The sequence below is a fragment of the Meriones unguiculatus genome, chromosome 8 (assembly GCF_030254825.1).
Source record: "Meriones unguiculatus strain TT.TT164.6M chromosome 8, Bangor_MerUng_6.1, whole genome shotgun sequence".
In the NCBI taxonomy this organism is placed as follows: domain Eukaryota; kingdom Metazoa; phylum Chordata; class Mammalia; order Rodentia; family Muridae; genus Meriones; species Meriones unguiculatus.
Window position 1 is genome coordinate 4,423,413 of NC_083356.1, and position 23,856 is coordinate 4,447,268.

The 23,856-nt window shown below is 48.7% G+C and overlaps 1 protein-coding gene across 2 annotated transcripts; it reads left to right on the forward strand.

Moving 5' to 3' along the window:
• Positions 1–23,729, forward strand: Arf3 (ADP ribosylation factor 3). 2 transcript variants are annotated; one of them, XM_021634909.2, is made up of 5 exons: positions 1–185; positions 19,061–19,293; positions 20,114–20,224; positions 20,427–20,551; positions 21,033–23,729. In XM_021634909.2, the coding sequence occupies exons 2-5, from the start codon at positions 19,146–19,148 to the stop codon at positions 21,192–21,194; spliced, it is 546 nt and encodes a 181-aa protein (XP_021490584.1). In that variant the 5' UTR covers positions 1–185; positions 19,061–19,145; the 3' UTR covers positions 21,195–23,729. The 2 variants fall into 2 exon arrangements, with proteins under 2 accessions (XP_021490584.1, XP_060244659.1); XM_060388676.1 differs by lacking the exon at positions 1–185 and adding an exon at positions 303–437.
• The last annotated feature ends 127 nt before the right edge of the window (positions 23,730–23,856 follow it).

The following is a 23,856-nucleotide window of genomic DNA, read 5'->3' on the forward strand; positions in this document are numbered from 1 at the left end:
ACAGCTCCTGTCGCCGTCGCGGCTTCCGGTGCTAGGTGGAGGGAAGGAAGGAGGGAGCCGGGGAGCGGGCCAGCGGACCAGCTTCGCCGCGGTCGGCTTGGGGAGCGGGAGGAGGCAGCGGCCCGAGAGCCAGGCGGAACCTGCGGAGGCGGCGGTGGCAGCCGCGGCGCCGGGAGCAGAAACAGGTTCGGAGCCGGAGAGGGAAGGCGGGTCCGGGCAGGGAAGAGGGTGGGAGCCCGGGAGCCCGAAGTCCCCCGCCGAGGTCCGGTCCGCACTGCCGGGCGAGGCGCGGTGGGCAATCCTCGCAGAGCTGGGGGCGGGGGACCCCAGCCCCACTCCTGCCGCCGCAGCTGAAGGACGCTGAGCTGGGGTGGGGGCGGGGGCCGCGCACGGATTTGTCCTCCGCCTCGCCCGAGAGGGCGACCTGGGCTGCGGAGGTGAGCTTTCGAGGGTTGGGGTTTGAGGGGGAGGCGGGCTGACCAGTGGGAGGTGATGCGGGGGCGGTGTGGCTGTTTGGATCTTTCCCTTCTGTTTAAGGGCTCCGAGGAATGCTGCCTTTTCTCTCTCCCTCCCCCGCCTGAGCCGTGGGGGGAAACCAAAGAAAAGCCTGGCTGTGGTTATTCTCCCTCACCCATCGTGAGGCACGGGCTCTGGGCCTTAGCATCGGGGCCTACTGGTGGGGCACCGCTGCGCAGTGTTCTCACGGAGGTTGCGCTCTGCTTTGGGGTGTTGGGAAGGGCAGGTTGGGAAGAGGGCAGCAGGTGGGGAGAGGGTGGGGAGGAGGCTGGAGAAGGGGGAGGGGGACCTGAGCTAGCTTGCTTGGAGGAGAGAGGTGGGGCCTTCCTCCCCCAGGCGTAGCGGGGGCGGTCTCTTGTAAAGAGGAGGGAGCATCTTGTCACTGGCCCTGAGTTTGTGTCTTCCAATCCGCTTTCTTTCTCTAGGAAGTACCAGGATTCCCGGAACAGAAAATGAAGCCATTGCTTACGCCAATCCTTTGAAGGAAGGAGGGGGTGGTGGGAGGTAAAGTTCCCTGTTAAAACTCAGGGCTGATTAGTTAAGTGGTGACTCTTTTTTTATTTTTTATTTTTGGAGAGACTTGTTCTTTTGGGGGGTTATATTACTGCTGGTCTCTGGGTCAGGAAGAATGTGGTGGAGGAGTGTGTGGTTGTAGCGAGAAGAAAATAGTGAGGTCATTAGGGTGAGGGAGAAGGTAACGTAAAACCTGTCTCTGCTGCTGTTGGATTGGGTCACCCTTGGGTCTGTGGCATGAAAGTTTTATTGGGAGGAGATCTGCCGCAGGAGTCTGATTGCTTGAGTCATTGCAACAGGATAGAATCTAGTCTCCGCATACCTCCGTCTCTGTCCCCAGTCAGGTAGATGGAGACCGTCTCTGCTGCCATTTTGTCTTAGATCTGTTTGGGGTAGTGTGTCACTTGTGTGTGGCGGTGGCCAGAGGACTGGTCTTTGGCGTATTGGACCTGAGTGTGAGTGAATTGTTAAAGCTCATTTTTAGAAAGGCTCGATTTGCTTAAGTTCAGCTCTTCACAGAACGAATTGTTGACCTTGGAGGCAGCTGGAAAAGGCTCCCATTTGTCACATATCCGTCTCCTGCCGGCTTGTCGGCTCTTCTTCCCTTCCCTCCCCCCACCTCAGTTTGTTTGAGACAGGGTCTCTCTGTGTAGTCCCCTTGTTGGCCTCAAACTCGCAGCTGCCGGCCCCTGTCTCTTGAGTTCCGAGGTCAAAGTGTGAGCCACCACAACAGACCCCTACTTCCTTTTTTTGAGACAAGCTGGGTTTGAACTTAATCTTGGTTTATAGGGAGGACACGGGATGGGAATGTATAGAACTCTGTGAAGTTTCTAGTTACAGCATCAGGAGAAGGGAAGGAGGGCCAGTGTGGTGACACAGGCCTGTAATCTCAGCCCTAGGAAGACGAAGCAGGAGGGTAGTGTTTTAGGCCCGTCTGGGTTACATAGCAAGACTGTCTCAAACAAAATAAGTAAAAACAAAAAACCTGATGTATTTGGAGGTAGTTGAGCAGTTGAGACGTCTTGTCAGGTCTTAAAATCGACACTGTAGTGTGTGTTCATCTAAACCCCTTTTCAGTCATTAAGGACAGAGGCAGTCTCCAGTGATTAGAGGGAGAAACTTCTTTAAAACCATGTTTGTTAAGGTTGAGATTGTAACTGAGAGAAATTGTGGCATCTGCTTCTTCATATAACTTTAGAAACAGATACCAAGACGCCTGAGAGTTGGCTGGGCACGGTGGTGCACACCTGTGATCCAGCACTCAGGGAGGCAGAGGCAGGTGGATCTCTGTGAGTTTGAGGCCGGCCTGGTCTACAAAGGGAGTTCTGAAGAGCCATGGCTACACAGAGAACCCTGTCTCAAAACGAAACAAAAGGCCTGTGAGTCAAAACATACCTGTGGGTTTGGCTTCTTAAACCATTTTGGCTAAAGGTGCTTTTGGAGGCAGAAAACTGTAGTAATTGAAGGTGGGCTGTAGGAGCAGACAAAAAGGCAGTGGATTCATCTCCTGTCCATGCTGTTTTATTGTATGTATTTGCTAAAATTACTTGTTCTCACTTAGCTTCATTTTCCGTGTGCATAAACGGCACAATGGTGGCAGCTACCCAGCAGGGCTGCCGTGAGAATTAAACGAGGTAATAAATGTCAAATACTGAGTATTGTAAGACACACCAACCAGAGAGTGGGAGCTGTGCTTAACAGCCCACCATGATAAGGATGGCATGAGCGCTCAGGGCCGCCTAAAAGAGAGGAAGTTCACAGAAGAGCAACTTGGTGCCCATGTGAAGGGACAGTTGTGACAGTGACTTTGCATAGACCCTTTTAAGCGGTGGCCTTTTTTCAGCCTCAGCTTTTAGAGGTGGCTCTTGCTTAAGCAGGAGGTGGAGCTGGAGCCAGGGACAGGCCAATAGCCAGCCTCTTGGATGTGAGGCCAGGGGTGATCTGGAGTAGGGTCAGGTGGGGGTGGTTTGTTTTCCAGTTTTTCCAAACAGGTTCTCTGTGTAGCCTTGGCTGTCCTGGACTCATGCTATAGACCAGGCTGGCCTCAGATCCACCTGCCTCTGCCTCCCCAGTGCTGGGATTCCAGGAGTGTGCTTCTGCTCCAGTTCCGGAGTAGTGTTTATTAGAAAGGTCATTTGTAGGGCTGCTGAGATGGTTCAGTGGATAAAAGCTCTTTGCGCCAAGTTTGAAGACTTGAGCTTGAGTCCCCACTCCTGCCCTCGGTGCACTTGGTAGAAGGAGACAACTGATTCTTGTAAAGATACTTTCTTGCCTCCAGACGAAATGATGTAACAGAATAGAAAAGCCAGTCTAAAGCTGGGTGTGATGAGTATGGCCTGGATGTAATCCTGGTTCTTGGGAGGTAGAGGCCAGTGGATGCTACATGAGACCTCGTTTAAATAACAAGCAGTCCCCACCCCAAGTTGCTCACTGGTTAGAGCTTGGTTGGCGTCCTGTTCCCACTCCCACCTCAGGAGCTCACGACACCTGTAGCTTCAGCTCCAGGAGATCCAGCCACCTCTTCCGGCCTCCTGGGGCACTGCACATGTGCATGCGCACACATATAATTTGATATATGCGAGGATGGGGCTGAAGAGGTAGTTGTCAGTTAAGAGCGCGCTTGCAGAAGGTCCCAGTTTCCTTCCCCAGTGTCCGTTCTTTTACCTGCACGTGGGACATGGTGTACCCCTGCCCACATATACCCCATGCACACGAAATAAAAGTGTAATTAAACCTTTTTTACTGCTACAGAGGTGGTTCAGGAGTTGCTCCTAGCTAGTGCCCTTGTTGGGCATTTCTGACTGTCTCAACTGGAGCTCTAGCTCAGTGTCTTCTGGGGTTTCACCTGCTCTCACATTTACACTCCCCAGGCTTGTTGGCACACCTTTAATCCAAGCACTAGGGAGGCAGAAGCAGGTGGGGATCTGTATGTTCAAGACCAGCCTGTTCTACAGTTTGTCCAGGCCAGCCAGGGCTACGTAATGAGACCCCCCATCTCAAATAAATAAAAAATAATAATAATCTTTTAGTATTTGTGACAGTTTTCTGTGTTTTGACTGCGAGTGTGCCTGTAGCACGCGTGCAGGGCTGAGGAGGTTAGAGGAGCTGTCACATCAGTGACTGAAAGTTACAGTGATTGAAAGCTGCCATGGGGGTACTGGGAATTGGTCCTGGTTCCTCTGGGAGAGCAGCCTGTACTCGGCACTGAGCCATCTTCTCCCAACCTACTTTATTTTCCCTAAGACAGGTTTCTCTGTGTGGCCCTGGCTGTCCTGGGCTCACTCTATAGACCAGGCTGGCTTCCACCTCAGCCTGCCTCTGCCTCCTGAGTGCTGGGATTAAAGGCATGTGCCATCACCTGGCTGCAAACTTTTTTTTTTTAAGTGAAGGCTTAATATTCTAATTTGGGAAAGAATTGTCTAAGGTGTGGTCTTCTGTGAATGTTTTCTTCTGGATTTCTAAAGAGGCTCTGTTAGAAAGGAGTGGCTTAAGGCCTGAGGGCTCTCTGTTGCTGTATTCCTCATAAGGGTCACATAACTGAGTGTGACATGTCTCTTGCCGCCTTTAGCTCTCCCATTGCTGTTAAGAGCCTGGCACACATACCCTTTTATTACTTTATGTGTGAGTATCAATTATGAATGTTTAAATTTAAAAATGGATTTAGGATGCAAGAGCATTTGCTTTCTGTTGAACATGTGATGAGGTCACATAGCCTAGGCTGGCTTCCAACGAGCTGTGTAAGATGTCTTTGAACTCATGATTCTTCTGCCTCCGTTTCTGTGGTGTTGGGCGTGTAGGTTGTGTAACCACGGTAGTTTATCGGAGCTAGGCTCTGGACGACCTTGTGCGTGCCAGGCGAGCACTGTACGTGCTGAGCTGTGTTCCTGTTCCTGTATTTTTTCTTAAAGCATTCAGACTTCACCTGAAATAAACCTTAAAGTCTAAACATAAAATGTTTAATTGAGAAAAGCGGGCCTGCTATGGCGATGGGGAAAGTGAGGGGAACATAATTAGAACCTTTGTATGAGCAGTCTCTTCTTCCCAGCCAGCTTCCTTCCTTCTGTCTGTCTGTCTATTAAAGTTTAATTGGACCTTTTCTTTTTTTCCCCTTGGTTTTTTTAAAAAACGTTTTATTTGCCATGCAGTGGTGGTGCACACCTTTAATCCCAGCACTCAGGAGGTAGAAGCAGGCACATCTCTGAGTGGTCTACACAGGGAAACCCTATCTTGAAAAACAAAAATGTTTTGTGTTTATGTGTATGTTTTTCTTACATGTCTGGATGTCCACCAAGTGTACATCTGTGGAGGTTAGACAAAAGTGTCACATCCCCAGGAACTGGAGTTAAGATGCCGTGAGCCACCTTATGGATGCTGGGAACCAAACCTGAGTTCTGCAGGAGCAACAAGTGCCCTTAAAATGTTTAATTACTGTCCTGCTAGGAAGTGCTTGTGCCTGATGAGCCATCTCTACTAATTTTGAGGGAGGGTTGCGTGCATTCCAGACTGTCCTAAATTCGTTGTGTAGGCTAGAGTGGCCTCACTTCCTCCATGTGCCGCACCATCCCAACGTCTCGCACCCTCTCAGTCCTCAGGAACATTAGGGCTGCGAGAACATGGAAACCGCTTCTCCAGTCTGTCAAATTCAGGAAGAGTACTGGGGCCCCCAGTGCCTTGACACTGAATATGTTGTCACTCTCAGTGGAACCCTGTTCATAAAGTGTCAGCCCGGTGCTTGCGCTTAAGCGTTGGGCAGACCCTTGCAGAGCAGGGCTCGTCATGCGGGGCTCTCAGCGTTTTCCCTGTTCCGGCACACACAGGAAGTGACACCGGGCAGCAGCTAGAGCCCTGGGCTGATGGGCCTGCAGGCTCTAGTCCTGCCTCACCACCCATTGGCTCTGCGGGCGGTGCCTTCAGTTGACCTGGGGCATCAGAGGCGCTTTGGGAAGCTTTACCTCAGGAAGTGAAACAGACAAGTGTGGGCAGACTACATTTGTCTGTTTAGGCTCTTTAAAAGAAAAAGAAATGTTCTAGTACACAGGCATTTTGCCTGTGTGCACGTGTGTGGACTACCTGCCCGTAGGGAATGTGCAGCCACAAGTTGTTCCAGCTCCTGCAGCTGGAATTAACACGATTGTTGGGTCCTCCGAGAGCAGCCAGTGCCCCCAACCACTGAACCACTGAGCCATCTCTCCACTCCACTTAGGTGCTGCTGCAGTGGTCAGGTTTTCTGTTTGACTTGGTCACTGAGAACAGCATCTTGTCTGCAGCCTGGGGTTCAGGTTGGTTTTAAGGCTTTCTGTTATCTGCCAGGGTTACTGATAGATTTTCAGTGATTTCTTTTTTCTTTTCTTTTTCTTATTTCCTTTTTCATACATTACATCTCAACTGACCACAGTTTCCCCTCCCTCCACTCCTTCCGGTCCCCTCCCATCTCCTCTCCCACAGATCCACTCCTCTTCTGTTTCCCTTCAGAAAGAGCTGTCCTTCAGGGATATCAGTTGAACACGGCATGACAAGTTACAGTAAGGCTAGGCACAGGCCTTCATTTCAAGGCCAGACAAGGCAACCCAGTAAGAGAAAAGGAGTCCCAAGAGCAGATGAAAGAGTCAGAGGACCCCCCCCCCCATGCACACTATCAGTCCCACAAAAACAGCAAGCTAACAGCCATAACATGTATGCAGAAGGCCTAGCTTAGATCCATGCAGAATATTGTCACTTCAGCCTCTGAGCCCTGCTTAGTCCACATTCTGCCGGGGTCCTTGAACCCCGTGCCCCTCCCCACCCCCAGCTCCTGCAATCCTTGCTTTCCCTCTTCTTCAGAGTTCCTGGAGCTCTGCCTAATGTTTGGGTATGGGTCTCCATGTTCCCTCTATCAGTTGCTGGAGGAGGCCTCCCTGAGGCCGATTGGGTAGGCACCAATCTGTGAGTGTAGCAGAACATCATCAACAATCATCTCATTGAATTATTATTATTATTATTATTTTTTTGCCAGTAGTGTTTGGTTCTATCCTAGGTCTCTGGGATATCCAGTTTCTGGTTTCCTGGTTCCTGGCCAGCCAGGCAGTGTCAGGCGTGGTCTCCCTCTTGTGATGTGGGCCTCAAGTTGGACCAGTCATTGGACAGCTGAGGGGTCTGTGAGATTTTTGTAGTGAGAAAAGCATAGTGTTTGGGCTCTCCACAGGTAAGAACAGTCACAGAATACCTGGAGTTGGAATAGTTGTAGGCTGTTCAGATCTTAGGACATAGAGCAGGGGGCTGGTGAAATGGCTTAGTGTTAAGGTAAGAACACTGACTGCTCTGTCAGAGGACCCAGGTTCACTTCCAGCACCTACGTGACAACCCTCAACTGTCTATTCCTCCAGTTCCAGGGATCCAACTCTCTCTTCAGGTACCGGGCACCTTCATGGTGCCCAGCTGCACATAAAAAAAAAAAAAAAAACATGATACGTAAAACAAGGCAAGCACCATAACCAGCTGAGAACAGAACCCTGACTTTACCCACTGAGCTGTCTCTCTGGCTCCAAAGATTTTCTTTTATTCTTTGAGATAGGGTCACACTGTGTAGCTCTGGCTGGCTTGGAACCTGCTGTGTGGACTAGGTTGACCTCAGATTCTCAAAGATCCGTCTGCCTTTGCTTCCTGAATGCTGAGATTAAAGGCGTGTCTCACCACATGACACCCAGCTAGACTTTTTCCCCAGACAGAGGTTAGCCCAGAGAGCTTTATTAAAGAAATATGACTGAAATGAGCCAGGTATGAAAAGGCAGATACAAGCCAAGCAGTGGTGGTGCACACTTGCTGGGAGGCGGAGGCAGGAGGATTTCAGTGAGTTGGAGGACAGCCTGGTCTACAAAGTGAGTCCAGGACAGCCAGGGCTACACAGAAACACTGTCTCAAAAAATATGAACGAATGAATGAATGACTCTAAAGTAATAAATAAATCTTTATTAAAGAAAAAAAAAGCAACCTGGAGAGAGAAGGGTTTATTTCATCTTACAGCTTGTAGTTCATCGTGAAGAGAACTGAAGGCGGCAACCTGGAGGCAGGAGCTGACACAGAGATCATGGAGGAATGCTGGTTATGGCTTGCTCCCATCCATGGCTTGCCCAGTCTGCTCTCCAGGACCATTTATCTGTCCAGAGGTGGCGCTGTCTATGGTGGGGTGGGACCTCTCACGTTTGCCTACAGGCCAGTCTGATGGTGGCATTTTCTCAGTTGAGTTTCCCCTCTTCAAAGTTGATCCCAGCTTGTGTCAAGGTGACCAGCTAACCCAGTGCAGAAGGGGAACGGTGAGGTAAAGTTGCCAGCAGCCAGGCCTGACCACCCGAGTCAAGTCCTGGTGATAGAAGAAGAGAACCGACTGTGACCTCCATAGGTACACTCAGACACCGCCCCCCCCCAGAAAGGAACGGCAGTTGCCATGGCTGCCTGGAGGGAGGGGCATCTGTCCACAGTGCTGTTGGTGAAAGCCAGGACCCGTGCATACTGAACGCAAGTGCTACAACCTGGCATGTGAACATGTACAGTTGGTTTGGAAAGTTGAGAAGGTCTGGAGAAGGATGACAGTTGCACAGCAGTGTAAATGTACTTACGCCATTGAGCTGTAGGCTTGAAGACAGTTGAAATGGCAGGTGTTCTGTGCGGCAGGAACACTGTTTTAATCCACTGGCTTGTCCTTACAGGGCCTATTTTCTCCCATTTTTCTGCTCTGTCTAGTTTGTTTTTATTATTTTTGGGAGGGAGGCAGCTGTGACTCTCACTGTGTAGCCTAGGCTGACCTTTTTTGTGATCCCCCTGTCTCAGCCTCACAACAGTAGAGCTCTTCTGTGTGTCCTTTTACTTTCTTTGAGTAGGGGAAGGGTGCTCTTCCTCCTAACTTGCTTTTAAGATTTTTATTTTGTGTGTACGTGTGTGCAGCATGTGTGCTGGTGCCCGTGGACGTCAGAAAGGAGTGTGTTGTGAGCTGAGCTCGGCCCTCTTAACCGCTGAGTCCTTTGTGATCCCTGGGAGTTTGGGGCTTTGTTTTGATTTGAGATAGGCCTTCACTGTGTAGCCGGCTCAGCCTCTGAACTGTTCTAGTGTCCCAGCTAACTTATTATTTTTTTTAATAATTTTAAAAATTACATTTGGGCTGGAGAGATGGCTCAGAGGTTAAGAACACTCACTGTTCTTCCAAAGGCCCTGAGTTCAATTCCCAGCAACCACATGGTTCACAATAGATGGTTCACAACCATCTATAGTGAAATGTGGTGCCCTCTTCTGGTAGAATGCTTTGTACATAATAAATAAATGATTTTTTTTTTGAATTACGTTAATTTTGTGTGTGGGAGGGAAGACAACTGTCATAGCACACACATCAGGGCCAGTGGATAAACATATGGGGATTGCAGGGATCAAACCCAGGTTGTCACATTGGACAAGTGCTGACCTGCTCAACCAGCCCAGCCCTTCTTCCTTTGAACATGTTGGCATGCGCATGGGAATGTGCCGTGGTGTGTGTGTGCATGCGTGCACACAGGAGTGTGCTGAGGTGTGTGTGTGTGTAGGCTGAAGGACAACTTTGGGGATCATGGAGAATGATACCTGTATCTTTTTTTAATATTTATCTTCTTTATTTTTTAATTTTATGTGCATTTATTTACCTGCATGTCTGTGTGAGGATATCGGGTCCCCTGGGACTGCTGTGAGCTGCCATGTGGGTGCTGGGAATTGAACCCAGGTCCTCTGGAAGAGCAGCCAGTGCTCGTAACCACTGAGCCATCTCTAGCCTAATACCTGTACCCTTTGAGACAGACTTTCTTGGTTAGACTGTCTGGACAGTGAGCCTTGAGGGATCTTCCTCTTTTCTTATGGTGGGGTTACAGGTGTGTGCCACCATAGCTGGTTATTTTTAGGTGGGTTCTGAGGCTCTAACTCGGGTCCTATGCTTTCAAGGCAAGCGTTGCAGTGACTGAGCCATCCCCTACACAGGTTTTATTGATTTTTTTTTTTTTTTTTCTTTGAGACAGGGTCTCTGTAGGCTAACGCGCTTGGCAGTCCTCCTGCTATGGCCTCTAGAGTGTTGAAATTACAGGCCTGAGCCACCTCCTCAGGTTTAGCATTTCATCTTTGTATTGTCGACTGAAGGCTGGGCAAGAGAACATTCATGTTCTTACTTAAACATTAAAGAAAACATTCTTAGATGCTCCCAGGGAACTTTGCTCATGTCTTACTGATGACCGTTTCTGCATGACCATTAATGAGCCAGTCACGAGCAAGAGAAATTAATGCCCCCATACATCTTAGCCAGGTCATTTTTCATTCCCTATGAAAATGAGGAAGAGCCATCTTTGCTGAAATACATTTCATAGTCTGTGTCTCCCCAGTTTTAAACAAAATGAGGGTTTGATTAGAAGGGCAGAATGGCTATGGTAGAGGCAGCCAGGAATTTCTGTCATCTGAGGCTATCTTGGTTCTTTTGAAGCTTCAGTCACTGTTTGCATGGGTGATTTCCAAGGTCCCAGCTCACTCCTGTCTATTAGACTTCATATTTTTGCACATCAAAAATCAGTGTTTAAGGAGCTAGTGAGGTTGCTCAGTGGGTAGGAGCACAAACTGCTTTTTCAGAGAACCCAGCTTAGGTTCCGAGCACTCAAATCAGACGACTTGAAACAGTTTCTAACTCTAACTCTGGGTGTCCTGACCAGCACACGTGCACTCAGGTGTCTATACCTATGCCTGCAGAGGTATGTGTGTATTTCTGTGTGTGTGTAAATTGTGCTAAATCTTAAATCAGACATCTTCATCCTGACCAGATCTACTCCTCTGACTCTTTCTGCCTAAAGAATTGCCACCAAGTTTCTAGGTCATCTCTGACTTTCTACTCTTCCTTCTTACATTTAATCAGTCATTAGACCTGTGACTTCTACCTTTTTTTTTATTTTTTTGAGATAGTGTCTCTCTATGTGGCCCTGGCCGTCTTGCTTGCGATGTAGATCAGTCTGGCGTTGAACTTGGAGAGATCCTCCTGCCTCTTCCTCCCAAGTGCTAGTGCCAAGTGAATTCTGCCATATTGATGTTTCAAATCTGTCTTGTCTTCTGTTGCTACCCCTTGTTACCAAGAACTTCTAAAAACTGATTTAACTAACTTCTCATGTATGTGCATTTGCCTGCATCTTTGTAAATACACTGCGTGTGTGCAGTGCTTGTGGGAAACAGAACAGGGCATGGAGCCCCCTTGAACTGAGCCACATTCTGTGGTGCCAGGTCTTGTGTAGGAGCAGCCAGTGCTCTCAGCTGCTTCCAGCCCCTGGTTAGGAACTCGATTTCTCCTTTGTGTTATCGTATGTGTCAAGTAGTCTTTGCTTTCAGCCTTGCCCTCTTTGAATTCAGCTGTGAGGCTGCTGGAGTATCTGCAGCGCTTGTCTGCTTGTTACTCTGCCTGTAGTTTTTCAGGTCCTTCCTGTTCTGTCCCCTCCCTGTCTCTCCAGTATCATCCCTTATCACTTCCATTTAGCTACAGCCAAATACATTACTTCCCAATTGCACATGGCCTTGACCAATAAAATATGTGATCTGTAACTCTAATCTTTATGTCCGTGCACAGACTTTTCTTATATTCATTCCCACTTTATTATTTGCTTTTTTTTTTCTTCTTCTTCTTCTTCTTCCTTTAGTGCAGGTATGATCTGAGAGTCATGTCTGGGAATTACCCTTTACTTTGTCTTTTTTCCAGGCTGGCATGGAAGTTGTTATGTAGCCAAGGATGACCTTAAAGTTGTCGTATTTCTTTGCCTCCATCTTTCTAGTGCTGGAACTATACTTGTGTGCCTGTGTGTACAGTTCTAGAATTGAACCAGCATTTTCTGCATGCAAGGCAGACACTCTACAACAGAGTTCCCGCTCAGTCCATCAGCCTTGCTCAGTCCTCATCCTTTGACTAGTCAGCGGTAGCAGACCAAAGAAGGGATTTGCTGGCTTAGAATTTACTAAGATACCAATGCGTTTCTGTGTTCTGACTTCAGTGTTCTTGAGACAACACTTAAAATTTACAGATGTCTTCAGGCATGGTGGTACGTAATTTTAACCTCAGCACTTGGGAGGCAGAGGCAGACACATCTCTTGTCAGGCCAGCCAGGATTATATAAATCCTGACTTGAAAAGAGAAAAGAAGAGCTGGAGAGATGCCTCTGTGGTTAAGATGCCTCTGTGGTTAAGAGTACCCAGAGGACCTGGGTTCAATTCCCAGCAACCATATGGCAGCTCCCAGCTGTCTATAACTCTAGATCCATGGATTCTGACACCTTCAGACCAATGCACAGAGAATAAAATTAAATAAATTATTTTAAAAAAAGAATGAAGGAGGAGGAAATAGCAACAACAGCTGGGTGTGGTGGCATATTTCTTTGTTCCTAGTACTTAGGTGGCAGAGGCAGGTGGATGTCTGTGAGTTCAAGGATCTCATGGCCTACATAGTAAGCTGCAGGACAACAAGGGCTACCTAGGGAGACCCTGTCTCAAAAATAAAACAAAACAAAAAAAGCTAAAAATATATTATAGCCAACAGTCCAGGAGACTGATGCAGACTTACTGCACCTGAACTATTGGTCTTGTGTTTCAAATAGCGTTTCTATTTGTGATAGACTCCTCAATTTGAAAATTACCTGGGAACACAGTTGCTCATACTTTACATTGCCTGGCAGCAGAGAGTTTGAAAGGTCTTTTGCTTTCCTTTGGACCCCAAAGGACTGTGGTGGCAGATCTGAAGTCTGCTGCATTTGAAGCATTTTAGGATACATTCCTGGTCCATCATTGTAATCAGATGGGGGGACTGTGTGGCTGACTGGGCTGTTTACCATCACGAAGTCCGTCCTGAAGGTTGAAGCCGCCATGTTTTCTGCAAAACACATAAGCCAAGATGGCTGAGCAGCCAGCTGTAGCAAAAGCTGCCTTTTGTGGGAGTAGAGGGGTGGAAGTGGATGTGCTCCTCCGATGAGTTTTAAACCAGTCAGTGTCCTTGAGTGAACTGTTGTAGTCAGTTACCCTGTATTAGAGCACAATTTTGGAGTTCCTGTTATTTTTGCCTCTGATCAACAGACATTTCTGAATGTAAAATAGAATGTTGAGATGCTCTGTTAAGAGATATTACTATAGTCTGTTTTCGTTTTGAGTCAATATTTTCTGTTTTAACAGTCCCTGGAGCCCTGGCCATTTGCCCCATCAGCACAGGGTGCCATCTCTGTGTGGTGAAGGGAAGTGACTTGGGTACATGGCCAGCTTTTACCTGTGTTTTTTGTTCCTGTTTTTTTTTTTTCTAGGAATGTATTCTGGTGCAAGGAATCACACAGGGTTAGAGAAAGAGCTCAGCCCTAAAATGGCTAAGGTTTATAACCAGGGAGATAAAATTGTCTGTTATGTGGGGACTTGTGTTGTCAGCTCATTGCTAAAAGCTGCCACTCCTAGTGATGGGGACAATGTACTGTGTTTTAGTTGGCAGGAAGGGCTAGAGAAAGCCAAGAGCTAGCCTCTCCTTAGGAATGCTAAGCCAAGCTCCTAATTATGCTAAAAGGGAGTCAAACCCTGGCTGCTCCACGGGTGTGCTTAGTTGTTATCATGTATTTAATTAGGTCTTCATTGGCTTCATTTGCATGTTAACAGAAAGGGGAAATGTCACCAGTTTTGCTCTAGTCTTTTATGGATGTTCCTCAAACAGTTCTGGGGTCAGCTCTGTATGGGAAATTGCCAATACTGCCCGCCCCTCCTGCACAAGTCAAATTGTACCCAGCTTTGTTAAAGACACTTTTACGAATAGTCACAGTGTTGCAGGAGAGACGGCCATGAACCGCAGAGTTTGCGGATTCCCTTGTGGAATCCAGGGAGGGCACTGTAAAGGCAAGGGTGGGTATAGGTCTTGGTTGGGAAGCACTTGTCTGGGTGTGCGGATGCTGGTGCGATCTCACAGCCCGTCCCCAGCTGGTACTTTGAGGTAGCTTAGGAGCTTGGGTTACATGATGTCGTCTCTTCCCCCTAAAAACAATCCAGCGAAGCCTTTGTTACTCTGAATAGAGAGAGTTTACAGTAAGGATTGACGTGTTGTGTTAAGTATGTGGTTAAACATTGGTGAACCAGTGATAGCGTTCAGGACGTGAGAGGCAAAGGGCAGTTCTCAGTCTGAAGAGCCACATCCTCAGAAGAGGAGAAACCACCACGTTAGTGACGTCACCTCTACTCCGGATCCCCTGACACACATAAGGACAAAGCCTGTTTTTACCGGTCAGACTCTACCAGGCCTCTGGCTTTCAAGTATTAAGTCTGTGTTAGCGGTGGACAGGGAAGAGGACATAAAGATGAGTTTTTAGGAGCCTCTGAGCTAGCTCTGCAGGTCCAGGCCCTTGCCACCAGGTGTGAAGACCTGAGCTTGATTCCTAGAATCCATGTGGTGAAAGGAGAGAACCAACTCCTCCCGTTGTCTCTGACCTGTGCATGTGTGTGCCACGTGTGCACTTGGCACATACAAATAAGTTAACATAAAATGATTTTCAGTGTTCCCATGGGACAAGGCCTTTGTGCTATGGTGGTTCCTACACGTGGCAACATCAGGGAATCTCCTCCTGGGGGCCAAGAAAAGCCCATCAAACTCTCAAAGGTGTTTTCTCCATGTCAGTCCAGCTTGGGGGACATTATTAATCTGTTTTTCCCCCAAACAAAAAGTCACCCCCTTTTTAACGACATTTACTTGTGTGTATGTGCGTGTCCCCGCATGCTGCCGTGTGTGAGGTGCAGAGCACAGCTCACGAGTTGCGTTTGCTTTGCTGTGGTCCTAGGGACCTAACTCAGGTGATCACACCTGGCAACAAGTGCCTTGCCCAGCTGAGCCGCCTTGCTGTCCACAGAGGACTGTTCTGTGTGCTGACAGTAAAGCTTAAAAGTAAGGCCAAGTGTATAGTCACTAGAAATCCAGTTTTTAAGAGGGTACACCTCAGGGAGACAGAGGCTATGGATTGCTGTGAGTTTGAGGCCAGCCTGGTCTACAAAGCGAGTCCAGGACAGCCAAAGCCACACAGAGAAACCCTGTCTCGAAAAAAAGGGGAGGGGATGTACAGACAGGGCTGGCGAGCTGGTACTTAAGAGCCCAGGTTGCTCTTGGAGAGGATCAGGGTTTGATTCAGTAACTCCAGTTCCATGAGGTCCGAGGCCCTCTTCTGGTTCTTCTGGCACCAGCCATGCACATGAAATACATACATACAGGCTCCCCTTACACAAAATCTAAAAAACAGTAATAAATATTTTTAAATGTCCACATTTTTATTGTCATCTCTACCACTTCCAGATTTCTATACCTAGTCTGTTTGACACCAGAATTTTCTCCAGGTTTATTTCTGCCCTTGCCATCATCAGCTTCCTCCATTTCCCTCTGGGTGTCTTGTCTGCTTGTCTTTAGGGGTCTTTTGAAAGAGGCTCGGACTAGCTTTGGAGAAGCAGGTTTAGCAGACAGCTTTGTGGCTCTTGTCTGTGTCTTGTCCATAACATTGGCTTTATTTCCGTTGTTGTCCCCTCCAGTCTTTGTTTTGGGTATGTGGTGACAAAGACAATAGGCACTGAACATGGAGACGGTAATGGAGGTGGCTTTGGAAGGAGGTTCATTCTTGATGATCCCCCCTACCCCCATTAGCTAGAACTCCCGTAGCCCAGACTGGCATCAAACTTGATAGATAGCTGTGGGTGGCCTTGAACTTCTGATCCTCTGGCCTCCAGGTTTTGAGTATTGGGATCATAGGCATATATCACCACGACCGCACATTTGATCAGCTAACATAGATACATAGTACATACGTAGATAGATACCAATCCTGCTGAACAGAAGAAATGATACAGGCATCTCTCAGATTGAGGCTCAAGTCAATATGCATGATGGAACATTCATAGTGATCTAGTCGTGGGAATAAAGACAGGCCCCAAGTCAATAAAGGATATAGATCTTGCAAAGGAGATTACATTTTAATTAGGGAGATGATTATGTGCCAATTTATAAGAAAGCAAGCTTCACAAGGTAATGTGTGCTGCATGAGAAATTCACATCTTTCAGGGACCTTCAGAGGCGTGCTGTGGCACAGAAGCAGGTGTAGTCATTTCTCTTTCCCCAAGCCATCCTGCTTCCACTTCACGGAGCTTGGGCTAGAGGCATGTGTCTCCATTGTCTTTGAACTGTGATGTCAGCATGACAGTTGAGCAGAGAAGTGGAGCAGAGGGCTATTTTCAGGTCCAGGCTGTTTTCAGGTAAGGGGTAATTGGCTGCTGGTTTTCTTTTTCAGCAGCTATTCTCACTGTGATCAGTACTAGTTTGGTCATGAAGGACAATGAGAAATGTATGGCCCAAGTTTAAGATCTCTGCCAGAACCTAATAACAAACCTTGAGCAAATATCTCTTTACTTGATCCCCCAAAACCTGGAGGTTTTCATTGTGGAGGTCATGGTACCAGAAATCCACCTGCTATAGGTGCCAAGGTTGTCTTGTCCTGATCCCTTCCCCCTGCCCTCACCTTAGGAATGTGCAAGAGAGCCTTAGAGCTGACTGGGTGAGTTGAGGGAGGATGGGGGGCCAGGGCTGGCTAGTGGGCACCATGGATGAGGTTGAGCCCTAAAATTGAACCACGCCCTGTCCCTGGGGTATGAGCTTTGTGGGACAGAGGCAGGGCTCATCTGGAAAACCCGAGAGAGCCACACCTGGCTCATTAGCGGGTGTCTGGGGTGTCTGAAGATGAAACACTCTAGTGCATTCATTTCTTTTTTATTTTTGAACAACCTAGTATTTCGATCTCCAGGGGCTGTTGATCTGACTTCTGTGCACTAGTCTGGAATTTGCTACAGACGAGGAAAGGAAAACAAAACAACAAAAATAAACCTGAAGAAGTTTTCAAAAAGTAACTAAACTCTCAGCAGACTTTCTTTTCTTTGTAAATAGTGTCTTCATCATCTACCTTACACATTCCTGAGTTTAGATGCACTGTCTTGACCTGTTTCTTTGCCTTCTGGGTTTGGGGTGTGTGTGTCACTGGTTTCCAGACTCTAGCGAGTGCCAGCAGCTAACATATGGTGATTGCCGAGTAAACTGCCCGCTGACATGTGCTTCCTGAGGCAGAGAACTGGCTGGCATGGGTGGTTCTGAATGCCCATCCTATGATTGTTTTAGAGATGACTCCTAAGCCACCTGTAATCTTAGTGCTTGGGAGGCGGAGGTAAGAGCAGAAGTTTATTCTTGGCTATGTAGTGAATTTGAGGCCAGCCTAGGTAACCAAGACCCCAGCTCAGACATTTTAAGGTGGACTCGGTAGGTAAGGGCACAGGCTCTTGCAGGAGTCCTGGGTCGTTCCCGGCACTCACATAGCAGCTCACAACTGATCTCTCTTTCTTTTTTAAGAGATTTATTATTTATGTATTTTGTGTGTATGAATGCTCATTCTGTATGTCTGCACACCAGAAGAGGGCATTGGATTCCATTATAGGTGGTTATGAGCAGCCATATGGTTCCTGGGAATTGAACACAGGTCCTCTAGAAGAGCAGCACCTGCTCTTAATCATTGAGTCCTCATTTTAGCCCCATCACAACCATTCATAATTCCAGTGGAATCTAATGCTTTCTGTGAGCACAAGGACACACCTGACACAGACAAATATGCAAGCAAAATACTCATACCTAAAGTAAAATAGGTAAATGTAAAAGCAATAGAACATTTCGAAGTGTCTTTTGTTTGTGTGGGTGGTGGGCTTGGTTTGAGAGTTGGTCTTGCTGAGGAACTGGTTTGAAACTTAAGGTTCTTCTGGCTCCACTTCCTGATGGAATAGGTGTGAGCTAGCACACCTGCCTCGCTGTCCATCTGCGCTGTCCTGTGAGTGGAGGGTGCATGAATGCATAAGTGCCTGGTTTTTGTCTGCTGGGAGCAGCAGCTGGAATGAACTGTTGAAGTGCATCAAGCATTGCTCTAGCTTTTAGGAATGCAGTGCTGCAAGGGCTTTGGTTTTGCTAAAAGGGAACTTGAAGCAGCCAAAAGTTTTGAACAGAAGAACCAAATGGCCTGGTTTGCCCTTTAAAATCACTCTGGCTGAGCTGGGCTATGGTGGGGCACACCTTTAATCCCAGCACTTGGGAAGCAGAGGCAGGCGGACCTCTAAATTGGAGGCCAGCCTGGTCTGCTGAGTGAGTGAGTTCCAGGATAGCCAGGGCTACACAGAGAAACCCTGTTTCAAACAACAACAATGACTCCGGCTTTTTATGGGTGGGCCAAAGAGAGAGCAAAGCCTTTCCCTACTCTCCCAGCCAAGGACATAGTTGTATGCAGTTCAGAGTATAAAATAGCTTTTTGTTTTGTTTTGTTTGTTTAAAACGGGGTTTCTCTGTGTAGCCTTGCCTATCCTGGACTTTGTGGACCATGCTGGCCTTGAACTCACAGAGATCCTCCTGCCTGTTTCCCTGAGTGCTGGGATTACAGGCCTGCACCACCCTGCTCAAGATGAGCTTCTTTTAGGAGTCATGAGTGGTATTTTTCTTGCTCATTTACATGGGTATGGAAGGAAAATGGAGTTACAGGCAAGGAAGGAACAGTCTCGACTAGAGCAGTTGGTAGACCTTGGGCACCTGGCAAGCCTGAGCCTTGTCAGGAGTTAGGACAGCCGCTCCTCATTCCACCCTGCGCCACCCTTTGCAGAAGTCTCAGGGTAAGGTCGGAGGAGGGAGGGGTAAAGGGGTTTGCAGTGCTCTGGGCTGTAACAGAGAACACTGGAACTGATTTTAGAAATCAACTAGAATCCTTTTAGGATTTGCAAAGGTGAAGTAAGGAGTCTTGGTCGAGTCACTGTAAGAGATCAGTGGCATAGCCAGAGAAGGGCGTACCTCTGCTTTGCCTCTGCTCTCAAAAGTTCAGTCTGAGTGTGATGGCCTTGGGAATCATAGTCCCTTCTGCTGTTGAACCAGTAGTGAATGAACTCCAGCTATAATTTTGGCAAATTCTGTGACTGTGAAGTCCTTACAAGTGATATGTGTGTTTCCTTTGTTCAGGATCAAGCCTCCATACCAGGGACCAGGCTAAACCCAGACTACTACTGCCCCTACCTGGGTCCCGTGGAAAGCAGACACTGTCATCATGGGCAATATCTTTGGGAACCTTCTGAAGAGCCTAATTGGAAAGAAGGAGATGCGCATCCTGATGGTGGGCCTGGATGCTGCAGGAAAGACCACCATCCTGTATAAGCTGAAACTCGGGGAGATCGTCACCACCATCCCCACCATTGGTAAGGCGAGCTTGTTTGTGGGCTGAGGGAGGCCGGGGCTCCTCCTGATCTCCCGCCTGGCCTGGACTTGCTTTGGTTTAGATCTTCAGTAGAAATCTTGGTTAAGCCCTGCCCATGTGAGGGAGAGCATTTGCTGCAAACATGGGGGCTGTGGGTCATCACCCTGAGCTCGTTAGCACTGTAGCTCATGTCTCACTTTTTTCCTCTGCCTCTCAGCCCCGCATCCTGGCTTAGATACAGTTAGTGGTGGAGGGACAGAGCAGAGTTGTTTCTTTGTAGAATGGAGGACCAGAATCTGCATGAACAGGGGAGAAGGTGGCTCATAACTACCCAGGCAGCCATGCACCTCCTGATCAGACCTCACTGTTTGACTTCTTAGCTCTTCCTTCCTAAAATAATACATATATTATAATAATATGTGACATGTTTATTTTATGTATAGGTTTATGTTTTGCATGTATGTATGCAACATATGTTTGTATGTGACTAGTGAGCATGGAGGTAGTAGAGAGCATCAGATCCCCTGGAGCTGGAGTTATAGATGGTTGTGAGCTACTTTGTGAGCGCTGGGAACTAAACCCCAGCCTTTTCGCAAACAAGTGCTCTTAACCACTGAACCATCTCTCCAGCCCTTTTAGATTTTTTTTTTTTTTTTAAGCTATACAGGTCAAGGATTATGAGGTCCCAGAATCCCTTAAACTTTTTGGTTTTGATGTCACATCCAAAGCCAAGAAGAAATGGGAGTCAACTGAATGGATCATTATTTGTAGGTGTTGGTGTTTGAGGCCAGTGGCCATTGACTTTTTTCCCCCCTCCAAAGGGTTTAATGTGGAGACAGTGGAATATAAGAACATCAGCTTCACAGTATGGGACGTCGGTGGCCAGGACAAGATCCGGCCCCTCTGGAGACACTACTTCCAGAACACCCAAGGTATGGCAGGCAGACTCCCCGGGATTGGCCTTGCTTTGCTCGGCTTTTGCAGAGATGGCTGTTCTCTTTGTCCTGGGTAGCCAGCCCTTTCCCTGATGCAGCTCCTGGGAGTGGAGGGAGGGGAACGTGCATTTGGAGGGGGAGGGATAGGACAGGAGACACCTGTCACCTCTGTGTGTCCCACGCTCTCTCTGCTCTGTAGGCTTGATATTTGTGGTTGACAGCAACGACCGGGAGCGGGTCAACGAGGCCCGAGAAGAGCTGATGAGGATGCTGGCCGAGGACGAGCTTCGTGATGCTGTGCTGCTCGTGTTTGCAAACAAGCAGGTGGGAGAGAGCAGCCTGGCTGTAGAAATCAGGATCCTTGGGGCTCGTTCTATAGGAGTGAACTGCTGCTGTCGGGTTGGCAGTGTGGGAAATGCGAGCGTCTGGCTTCTCCGTGCCCCTTCCCTTGTTCCCAGCCCAGGGTGTTGAGCAGCATTTCAGTCCTGGGGACGAATGTGGCGGAGCTGCCTCTGCAGGGTTCTTATTTTCCCTGGGGTGCGCTGTAGGAACGGGCCTTGCTCCTGCTGTCAGACTTGCTTCTTTGGCCATCTGACTCACACATGTTTGAAACCCTCGGCCTCCTATCTAGTTCACTGGCTTCGGTGTTCTGGCACTACTGGGCCTGGAGTAGTTCCTTCAGATCCTGAGCTGGGTTTCCTGAGACGAAGGAGGTGGCAGCCACACACATGCCTTTGGTAAATGGGTGCTCTAGCAGCCTTTGAGAGATCCTGAGGTATCTTTGTGTGTCTCCCTTGCACTGCAGGATTTGCCGAATGCTATGAATGCTGCTGAAATCACAGACAAGCTGGGGCTGCATTCTCTGCGTCACCGCAATTGGTACATTCAGGCCACCTGTGCTACCAGCGGGGACGGGCTGTATGAAGGCTTGGACTGGCTGGCCAATCAGCTCAAAAACAAGAAGTGAGAGCCAGGCACCCCTGTCCGACCACCCCACCCTCTCCTGACACACCTGTTGTCTCCCTACCCCACCTTCCCCTTTCTTTCTCTTAAAAGTGTGGCCAAGGTCCTGGGTATCACATCCACATGCTCAGCAAGAACCTTGCCTCCCGTGCCTCCCTCTCTCCTTCCCGGTCCACTGACATGACCAGCCCCCAACTGCTGTCCTGATGATGAACCATTCCAATTTACTGGATTTAAAACAAAATGAGGCTGTTATGGTTTCCTGGGGTGGTCCCCCTTGGTTTCAGGAGGAGGAGTGGGTGTTCTCTCTGTTGCTGTGTGGCACTGGTTGCTGTGCTCTTGGCATCTGAGCCCCTCTGTGTCTCCCCGGCCATTCTCCTCCCTGTCCTCCTTTCCTTCTGCACCCTCTCCTCTTCTACATGGAAACTGCACGGGCCTCTCTGTGTGTGCGTGCATGTGTGCGCCTGTATATACGTGTATAGAGAGATATATATGTGGAGGTCGGGGGAGGGAGTGGTGTCCAGCTAGGACACTGCGAACTGGAGCCTGTCATCCGCCTTCCATGTTGGGAGAAAAGGGGGTGTGGGCGGATGACTTGCTCTCCTCTCTGCAGGGGCGTACCTGGATGTTAGGATCGAGGATGGGCTCTGCAGCCATCTTCCTTAAACTCTTCCTCCTCTGTGAGTGCACGAAATGGCACTGATCTCTGGATGACTGTTCTAAGGAGTTGCCGTTCTACTCTGCCTCATTAGTAGGAAGGAGAGTGGAGCCCCTCATTTTGACCAGTCCGGAGTGTTGTATTGATTCTCCCCCACTCTCCTTAAGTCTGCTCGCCAGGAGCTCAGAGGGAGGTGGGTTGGTGGGACCTGGTGTATTTGGGACCTGAGGGGTGGAATGTGGTCTGGAGAAGGCCTCCAGGCACAGAGCAGTCCTGTTCCTGCCTCCTGTACTTTCCTCAGTCTTCTGGTCTTGGGCTGGGTGGTTCCATCTGTCCTTTGTCAGAGATTTGCTCCCTTAGTAGCCCTGCTGGCCTAACAAGGACTGACCAGGTGGAGTAATAGCAGACCTAGTATCAACGCCTGTTTTCCACTTCTCTGTCTAGCTCAGGACAGCTGAGAGATGACTTTGTGTTCACGGGCCTCTCGCAGTCCTCGCTGTCCTCGCCTCCTTCCTGGCAGCTCTCCCCAGTCCTCACACACTGTCCCTGAGTAGGTCTGTGGGGTTGGGATGGAGGAGGCAGGTCCCTACGTGACCAGTGCCAGGACAGAGATCTTCAGGGCCCTCCCTCCAGCATTCTGTAGTTCTGCTGCTGCGCTGCAGCACTGTTGAGGGCACTTGTCCGTTAGGCTATGACCTGGGTTCTGACTTGTCATTGCACTGAAGCGGTGGCTGTTCTGTGGGCTCCTGTGTGTGCTGGCTGCGCCCTGAGCTCCAGAGCAGCTGCCCGTGACCTCTCTGCTAAGGTTAGGACCCTGGGCTCTGCAGCATGGCTGAGGGACCCTTCCCAGGAGGGCCGTTCTGAGCCAGGTTTCCTGCCACCTTTGTGGACAGCAGGCAGATCAGTTCCTCATCCTGCCCCAGCTGAAGTGTGAGAGGTCCAGGGCCTCTCCCCCAGTGCAGATAGTGCTGTTACCCCAGCTGCCGTGTGGCTGTACTCTAGACCTGTGTGTGAGCGTGTGTGTGTGTGTGTGTGTGTGTGTGCGTGCGTGTGTTGTGTGTGTGCGCGTGTGTGTGATCTGTACATGGGGGTGCCAGGGGTTGTTCCTTTTTAAAATGGGTTCTTTCCTCTCACTCCAGACACTGCCCTTCACACTTCTTTTGCTGTCTTCTGTTTATTTCCCACCTCTGTTGCTGCTCTGTGAGCTCTTTGCCTTCTCTGTTCATTTACCATTGTTGCCTGTTTGTCCTCTTCCTTGTGTTGTCTTCTATTTGGTTTTCTGCTCTATCTTTGTGATTGGTGAGGACTCTGCCTCGTTCTCTGCCACTTTCTGAACTTCCCCACTTAGATGCTACTTGCAAATAGGTTTTGTACATTGCAGGCTTCGTTCCACTCCTCCGTTCCTTATCCCAGCGTCTCCACCTCCTGGAACCTCCCGAGGCTGAACAGGCTGAAGCAGCCTTGAATGTTGCCTTGGTGCTGCTCCAGATTTGTCCAGCAGGGGGCAGTAACATCTTGGTACCATCTCGGGGTCTTGCTAGGAGAGGGGAGATGTTTTACATTCCCTTTCAGCTAACCGGTCTTTGGGTTAGGTGTTTCATTCTGTTTTTGTGAGCTCCTTCTCTTGCTTTTCTCAAGTTGGTTTAATTTTTTTTTTTCTTCCTTGTTCTAAGCTTTTTTTCTAGGGACTCCCCCTTTCCTCTGCCTCCCAGATTTGTGGTGTTACAGTGGTGTCTGCAGTTCTGAAGTGGGTTTTTCTTTTTCCTTTTTCTGGAATGTAGACTGTGTATGTTTAATAACTCACCTTCTTTATCCTTGCTCAAAACTGTGGGATAATGCAACGACTGTGACCCTGGTTGGAAATTAAACTTGTTTTATGCAGCTTTGGAGCAGCCCTTCATCCTTGTGCAGCAGCTGTGCGGCCAGTCCCTCTCCATACTGGTCATTTGCTCTGCAGAGGTGGGAGGAAGTCATGGGGGAACTCAAACTGATTATGATTCCTTCTTCC

Coding starts and splice junctions, on each gene's coding strand:
- Arf3 (XM_021634909.2), top strand. CDS start 19,146: ATGGGCAATATCTTTGGGAACCTTCTGAAGAGCCTAATTGGAAAGAAG. Junction 20,225..20,426: donor CTACTTCCAGAACACCCAAG/GTATGGCAGGCA, acceptor TCTGCTCTGTAG/GCTTGATATTTGTGGTTGAC. Junction 20,552..21,032: donor TCGTGTTTGCAAACAAGCAG/GTGGGAGAGAGC, acceptor CTTGCACTGCAG/GATTTGCCGAATGCTATGAA.